General features: G+C 41.2%; 1 protein-coding gene across 2 annotated transcripts; it reads left to right on the forward strand.

Annotated features, from left to right (window-relative positions):
• Positions 1-97: 97 nt before the first annotated feature.
• cdnf (cerebral dopamine neurotrophic factor) lies at positions 98-5,215 on the forward strand. 2 transcript variants are annotated; one of them, XM_028570952.1, is made up of 4 exons: positions 98-231; positions 2,446-2,573; positions 4,563-4,704; positions 4,800-5,214. In XM_028570952.1, the coding sequence occupies exons 1-4, from the start codon at positions 159-161 to the stop codon at positions 4,970-4,972; spliced, it is 516 nt and encodes a 171-aa protein (XP_028426753.1). In that variant the 5' UTR covers positions 98-158; the 3' UTR covers positions 4,973-5,214. The 2 variants fall into 2 exon arrangements, with proteins under 2 accessions (XP_028426753.1, XP_028426754.1); XM_028570953.1 differs by having other exon boundaries at positions 141-320; positions 4,800-5,215.
• The last annotated feature ends 2,846 nt before the right edge of the window (positions 5,216-8,061 follow it).

An 8,061-nucleotide genomic window follows, 5' to 3' on the forward strand; every position in this document is an offset into this window, starting at 1 on the left:
TAGACAGTATGTGGTTACGTTACCTTGCGTAAGCATGGACGCCTGGCCAATAGTAGTGTGTGAATGCTATTGAAGGGCGGGTCTTGGCGTGGCCATAGTAGGATTGGTAAATACGCGGCTGGGACACCATGTAGCTAATAATAACGCCAAACGCTGCCATGTCGGTGTTGTCCCTCGCCGTTCTGCTGCTGGTCAGAGGGTTTACCTTTTCTGCGGCAGGCAACTGTGAAGGTTAGACAGCATGGAGTGAGCAAAAGTCGTACAGTGCTCTGCTAACCCTATGTGTTACCAACACTACAATGTGCTGATAGCAGCAACAGGTTTGTCAGCTTTGCATGCCTGTGGGTGGCCACACAGTTCTCCAACCCTAATCTGCCCTGCATGTGTGTACGAAAGAGTTGTTGTTAAACCATTTTACAATTACTTGAGTCAGAATATAGTAGTATATGAGTTATGTGTATATTGTGGAAATGAATGTAAAATGACATCACTATAGTCTATAGCAGTGACTCCCAACCAGGGGTATTTGTAGCCCAAGGTGTATTTCTGCTAGTGCCAGGGGGTAGGCTACTTACATGTAGAATGTTGTGGAGCAGCTCATCTAATTAAAAAAAAAAAAAATAGAAATTATGATTTGATTAAAGGAATATATCAGCTGTAACACATGAGCACAGGCATTTTAAACTAGTAGCAAAAAGTAATGAAAACATGAGCTAAATGGTAGAAATAAATAGCTGATTTGCTAAAACTACGGACTAAATAATTCAAATAGTTAAAAGCTAAAAGTAATGGATTAATGGTTGAAACATAAGGAGCCCCCCGTGGGGTCAGCTTAGAAGAAAAGAAACTAAACCGTGTGCACAGAATAAAAATCCGTTCCCTCGGTTTTATAAACTGTTCGCACGGATGCATAATCTGTGCCCTCTGTTTTACAAACGTGAGCAAAGTTAGAAAGATATTCACAGATTCAAACTTCCGGGATCAATTACTCTATAGCAAAATGTTATTAAATCACAAACGACGCATCTTTCCTACCGTAGTAAGGTAAACAACGAGTTACAAACTAATTTTTATCAAAAGGAGCCGTCCTCCAACCTGGAGAAACAGGGGTGAGTCTAGGATCAGACCTTTAGGGGGGGCTCAGCCCCTAATGAGAATGTTTCTATTATTATATTTTTTAGGGGGGCTGAGATGAAATGGTTTTTTTTCTTAAATTGCCCATGTGGAGAAATAACATTGGTCTCTATGAGCATATAGAGTGAATACTGTGGTGCTACATTCAAAGTCGTACGTGGAAGTGGGAGAAGTCATTGTTCCTGCTGAACTGCACAATCTGGCACAGTTTATTGCTCTTATAGTGTAATTGGTACCACGTGTTGTCCAAATTCTTTTTTTAAATGGAACTTTGTCACTGCCATCAGTTTGTTAAGTAAAAATCACGTGTATAGTGGATAGAAAATATTCAGTCATAGTTCTCGCAGTAACACCATTTCCTGAAGGCAACATGACAGAGGAGTCTTCTGCCTTCTTTGTTAGGCTGTCACTCATAATTCCATGCCCCTCTGAGTTGAAGCCATGCCCCCAAGCAAAATTGGGGCCAAAAGTCTGAAACTGAAAAAAACTGATCTGAAACTGTAAAAACAGATCTGAAACTGACAAAAAAGATTTGAAGCCATAAAAAAAATTACTTTTGAATCTGAAAACATGAAATGTGGAACTGAAAACAAATTAATAAATAATTTATTCAAAATAATTCCAGAATTTAATCTAAATTTTATTCAAACTGAAAGAAAAATTGGTACACTTAATTTTAGTTTGAATACATGGTTTTATTTTTTCAAGTTTTAGACCAAAACTTAAATGTTCTATTTAAAGCTTTAAATACCTCAGACCAAAAAGGTTCGGGAACCACTGGCCTATAGGATATAGAGAGAATTTAAAGGCTGCAAACATAAATAAAGGGATGAGTTTATTTATTTCACACTTGGGTCCCATGTCCTGCACACTACAGTGCCTCCAATACAGGCCTGTCTACTCATCCTATAGCCAATAAGCTAATTATAATAGTATAATAGCTGTACAACAACACACAATTACACAATTCAATTCCTGTATTCAAGAAAGTTTACTGAATATATTAAAACAGACGCCAGGCTATACTCATCACATTCATTTTGATCTCATTTATATTTATTTGTCTTTTTTATAATTTGGAGTGAGGGTGGGTCACAGAGCATGACATTGGAGTCAGAATAATCTACACATCATATACAGTACATGCACCATACATCTACAAAAATTAAAACGCAAACTCATTTTACTATAACAGATGGTCCACTGCACCAGGAATGGGGTTAATTGGTAAAATCACAAAATATAAATAATATAAATATGTCTCTCTCTCTCACACACACACACACATACTAACAATGAACTGGTGTGCAGTGTGTGTGGACTTTCTCTACAGACTGTATGGCAGTCTGACGTCAGCCCACAGTGAGCTCACTTCTTCCCTGGTGGAGGAAGAGCTGATCCAGGCCTGCGCTGTCGCCCAGGGGAAGGAAGCGAGGCTGGTGAGAACACAGACCCCCCCAAACTCGTTCTGCCACGTAACCATATTAGCCGAGACTTGCATTTCTACAATTGGACACCTACTTGTCCATTATGGTCTGTCTTTGACCACCAAGGCACAGGAGAGCCATTGCTCTGAATCCACCCTTTCTTTTTCTAAACTGACAACCCTTCCAGTGTCCTCCTTTCCGAATGCCATTTTTGATTTTGCAACAGAGTTAAAACAGACACCACTCTACACAGCCATATTGCCAAACAGATATTCTACACACCATCCAGGTTATCTTGCATGACAATCTTTTGTGTTGTTCAATGACAACGTTTCTTAAATCATTTTTTTCTACAATATCTGCACACTCTTTCCCAACCGTAACCATACAGTAGTGGCCATTGGGAAGGATTGTGGGTATGGCAATTCAACTATGGTTAAGGCAACTTAAACACTTTTTGCTAGGGTTAAAGGTCCAGTGTGTAACGTGTTTAGTTGTTCATTATCAAAATCTGTGTTTCCCCTTCACAAACTTGACCTTTTTCATGAATATTTACATCAATTCCAAGTATTCCTCTTGGCTTGAAATTTTACATTTGCATTTGTATGAACTGTAGCCTGGCTGACACCAGACCCTTCTCAGTTGTAACTGAGAGTGGGTCTGTGAAAGATTGACAGTTCATTTCCATCACCAGCTGACGGCGCTCAAACGCCTCTGGTCGCAATTGGATAGTCCTTCAACCAATCAGAGCAACGATCCGGGTGACGCTGCGCTTCGGTAGCTGTCATGTTGAATGTAAACAAAAAGCTGCTCGCCGTCGCTGCGCTATCGTCGTTGCGCTATCGTCGTTGCGCTATCGTCGTTGCGCTATCGTCGTTGCGTAAAGCCCGCCTCAACAGTTGTGATTGGTGTAAAGCCTTCCTCAGCAGTCATGATTGGTGCCTCGATTTTGGGGACATTGGAAATGGGTTTTAATGGGCTCTTCTCCAGACTGACTTGCAGAGCAAATCTCAAATTTGCCGGAAGTTCGTCAGGGTTTACCCAGGCTACATGAACTGGGGTAGACGCTCCATATTCATGCTCCATCTTGAAATACGTTAGCCGGTAAGGGACATACAGGACTTACTGCTCCACCTTTCACGTTTTCGCTGTCACATGATAAATTCTCAGGTGCTGCTAATGCTACTAATGGGTATCGTAGATTCCCCCATCCAAATTTCAGGAACAGGAGTCTTCTTCTTCGAGACCGGCTTTCTGAAGCGTGAAGGCTACCGTAGCTATAATACCTACTTTGAACTGCGTGGTGCGAGAGAGTTGAATGCGATATATGATCTCAGCGCTAGATGGGAGAAATTCCTACACATTTGACCTTTAAGAATAGGTTTAGATTCTTCCTCAGCCAACCCTTTTTCAGTAAGGACCTCTTGGCCAAGTCTTCGGTGGGCGGTCTCAGCTTCGGTGAAATGGTGTTTCTGTCAGGGGTGGAAATGAATTGTCTCTAATGTCAATGAACGACTTTTAGGGTTGGGCAACGAGAACAGATTCCTACTCGGAATCATTTCAAAAATTAGGATTCCAGTGGATTAGTTTCTTTACAGGAATCCTTTGGGGGATTTGGTTTCAAATCTGATCATGGGTTCCAGATTTAACACGCGCAAGTTTTGGTTTCTGTAGCGGCCAGGCACTTGTGTTGCAGCCACGGAGCACAGTAAGCAGCGCTCTAGTCTGGCTTTAGTTTACGTTGGAAAAAGCCCGGGAAAAACTGCAAACCACCAATGAATCAAAATAAAACTTTCCGCTTATTTGTGAAATAAGCATGTGACTCGTTTCAACTCCACCCCTCAAAGAATCGAGAATCAATAAGAACCGGAATTAGAATCAGAATTGTTAAAATCCAAACGATGCCCAACCCTAACGACTCTCCATGTGAAGTGCAGAATTCACCGATATGAACACAGTTGCCAGGATACTGGGCTGATTTCTGTGTTTCTGTGCTGTTAGTGTTACTACCTGGGAGCCAGTAGTGACGCAGCGACCCGCGTCACAGCATCAGTGTCCCGACCTCTGGCCTCCCATGTCCCCATTGAGAAGATCTGCCAGCGTCTCAGCAGCAGAGACACGCAGATCTGTCAGCTCAGATATGGTAAAGTGTGTTCAAATACACCACAGAGACTAACCATTTATTTGTGCACGGACCCAATGTAAAGCTTGTTTCTGTGTGTTGCGTGTTGTCTGCAGAGCCACAGCCGAAGGATCTGAGCAGCGACGGGCTCAAAAAGCTGAGAGTCTTGGAGCTGAGGAACATTCTAGCCTCGTGGGGTGAAGAGTGTAGAGGCTGTCTGGAGAAACACGAGTTTGTCAGCCTCATCCAGGAGAAAGCCCCGCTGCATGCTCACAGTACGGAACTATGAACTAGTAGCTTCTGCCCTCTTCTCATCCACGCTGCAAAAAAAGTCAATTTTCTGAGAAGTTGTCGATGTTCACGTTTTTTGGACTAAGTCCTGGATCTTTACAATCCTACCTACGGCACCTTTAAATGTATCCAGAGGCCAATGTGACATCATTGAAATGTGTTTTGTCAATTAACAGTCATATAAAACAGAGAAAATACCAAATTTTCATGCTGGAATATTACATTACATTTTTGATATTATACCAATTAAAATATTTTAAAGATTCTTTTTGAAAATGAATTTTCTGTTAATCTCCTAATCATGTTGCTGTATTTGAAAGCATAGCTTACTATTTGTGTGCATATAGGGCTTTCTTCTCTATGACACCCTGGGCTCTCCCTGGGCTCTGCAGAATCTACTATATTTTTATTTTTTTACAAAAAATAACAAATTCTCTAATAATAAATACAAGAACGTACACTGGGTATTTCTGACCATAGTTTGGATTATAGTCAGGCCTCAGGGTTAATAACTAGCCCTACTATGTACATCATATGTAACTTGTGTATGTTGTCAACAGACAAAACCATTTCAATAGTATTTAGGAATATTAACACTGGTTCTGTGGAGCTTCAGGTTGTGTAAAGTTAGCAGCTCATTTTATTTATTGAACAAGTACACCCTAATAATAATAATAATAATAATAATAACTTTATTTGATATAGCATTTACAGACAAAGTCACAGTGTTTCACATGATCCAATTCATAAAATTAGACCCATAACAGTAAAATGAACAAGCAAACAAGAAATAAAATACCAACCAACTGAAAAAAAATAAATTGAAAAAGACTTAAAAACACAAAATTATAAACATGAGACAAAAGCCAGTTTACAGTTTTTCTCAATCGCTTTGGCGCAATCGTTGAATGACTTTTTAACTTCGTCAAACTATATATGACTAAATAGTCATTTTTGTCAGATTTTTCTTCAAATGCTATACAATTAAATAAAACACCCAGATTCAATAAAAAAGTAGTGAACTGATCATTTATTTGACTTGTGAAGAGAAATGGTTGTACGGAACCATCCACGTTATAGTTTCTTTGACAATTTGGTTGAGAGAAACCCAAATTTCTGATATGGAAACGTTTTTTAAAAAATGGGTCAAATTTGACCCGAGGACATCAGGAGGGTTAATAACTCCCACAATGCAATGCATTCTCAACACTGCCCATAACAATGAAGATTAAAAAGTGCAAATGTAGCAAATAAGCCATCTAAAGAAAAGTCAAATGAAATGTATAAACAGGAGGATGAGTTCATGTAACTGGATTGTAAAAGAAATGCTTCAACAATCAGTGAAATTAATTTTGTTAACAATGCTTGTGTTGTCATTTATTCCACTCCTCACCGTGTCTGAGCTTACAATGCTTGTGTTGTCATTTATTCCACTCCTCGCCGTCCAAGCACATTTCTTAAATTCCTGACACAACATTTCCGTCAGCTCTGATGTAATGAAGAGGGATACAGTCTGTTTCTCTCCCGTAACATTTCAAACTGCACCAGTTGGCCTGGTCCTTGGCCAGACCAATTCTTGGGGTTTTACACCTGTATCTGAATGGCTGATTCAGTGGAGACTACATGGATACTGTCATAAAGCTCTGCTATCTGTACTGTACTCAAGGCCAAAGTGCTAAGCTCCGCACAGAGCTGCTGCTGCGACAGAAAACTCAGATTGGACAGATAGTCTAGCTAGCTGTCTGGATTTACCCTGCAGAGATCTGAGGAGCAGTTAACCATAGTCCTCACAAATCCACCGGAGGTTAGAACACCAACACAAAGGAAGCGGAAGGTAACGGAAAATACATGGATCCGGCAGAATTTCCTATAGCAACCGGAGCAATCCCGGAAGTGGAACGTCAAGGATATAGACTACTAATAAACTAACCTCTGACCTCACAGTGAGAGTAGCAGTTCCACCTTTTATTTTCATTTTATATAATTAAAATAAATTAAAAGGTGCTCCAAGCGATGTTGGGTGACGTCAGTTCTTGTTGACGTTCAAAGTATTGTCAAACAAAATGAGACTAGCTCGCCCCTCACTCCTCCTCATGCCGTCCCGTGCACTATCTCCCAACCCCCACCCCCAAATCCTTCTCGTCGGTTATTGGCTGGAACACTGTCTGTTATGTTTGGTGGTGCAGGTTGGCCAGTTTGTTTTTGTTGGCGTTTGTGGACCCTAGGCGGTCTACAGAGACGTGTTTTTTTTACAGTGTGTTCAGGGGACAGGCAGCTAGCGGATAGTGAGGAGATGTTTTTTACAGTGTGTTCAGTGGACAGGAAGCTAGCAGATAGTGAGGAGATGTTTTTTTACAGTGTGTTCAGGGGACAGGCAGCTAGCGGATAGTGAGGAGATGTTTTTTTACAGTGTGTTCAGGGGACAGGCAGCTAGCAGATAGTGAGGAGATGTTTTTTACAGTGTGTTCAGGGGACAAGCAGCTAGCAGATAGTGAGGAGATGTTTTTTACAGTGTGTTCAGGGGACAGGCAGCTAGCAGATAGTGAGGAGATGTTTTTTACAGTGTGTTCAGGGGACAGGCAGCTAGCAGATATTGAGGAGATGTTTAGTCTAGTCTTAATCTGCACTGCTATTTTTACTCGTTGTGAATACGCAGGCCACAAGTAATTAGGTTTTTGTTGTTGTTGGGTCACTTTTACTCACGACATGCTAACGGCTACAAAGGATTCCATTCACTACGCTAAGCTCAGGGCTGGACTGGCCATCTGGCATACCGGGCATTTTCCCGGTGGGCCGAAGCACTTTTGGGCCGAATCGCCGATATAAAAAAATATAAAATCCAGGAACCCCTCCGGGCCGCAAATTTACGAATCCCACTATGGCCACGCCTCCTGGCCCTGAGACACGAGCTGTAATAGTTATTTATGCTGGAAGATTAGCATCCACGTTATAATGGACAAACGACCACCAACGTGCAAGGGAGTTGCAGAGAAATGACAGGAGAAAAAGATTAAGAATCTACAGGCGGATTCCTCAAAGTGTGCCAAAATTTATGACATGTTTGGGGCTGTAGTAGCTGCTTCAACA

The sequence above is a fragment of the Perca flavescens genome, chromosome 23 (assembly GCF_004354835.1).
Source record: "Perca flavescens isolate YP-PL-M2 chromosome 23, PFLA_1.0, whole genome shotgun sequence".
NCBI lineage: Eukaryota > Metazoa > Chordata > Actinopteri > Perciformes > Percidae > Perca > Perca flavescens.

Bases quoted from the DNA above. Each gene is read 5' to 3' on its own strand.
- cdnf (XM_028570952.1), top strand. From the start codon at position 159: ATGTCGGTGTTGTCCCTCGCCGTTCTGCTGCTGGTCAGAGGGTTTACC. The intron at 232-2,445 runs GTTAGACAGCAT...ACTGGTGTGCAG, and splicing joins TGCGGCAGGCAACTGTGAAG to TGTGTGTGGACTTTCTCTAC. The intron at 2,574-4,562 runs GTGAGAACACAG...CTGTGCTGTTAG, and splicing joins AGGGGAAGGAAGCGAGGCTG to TGTTACTACCTGGGAGCCAG.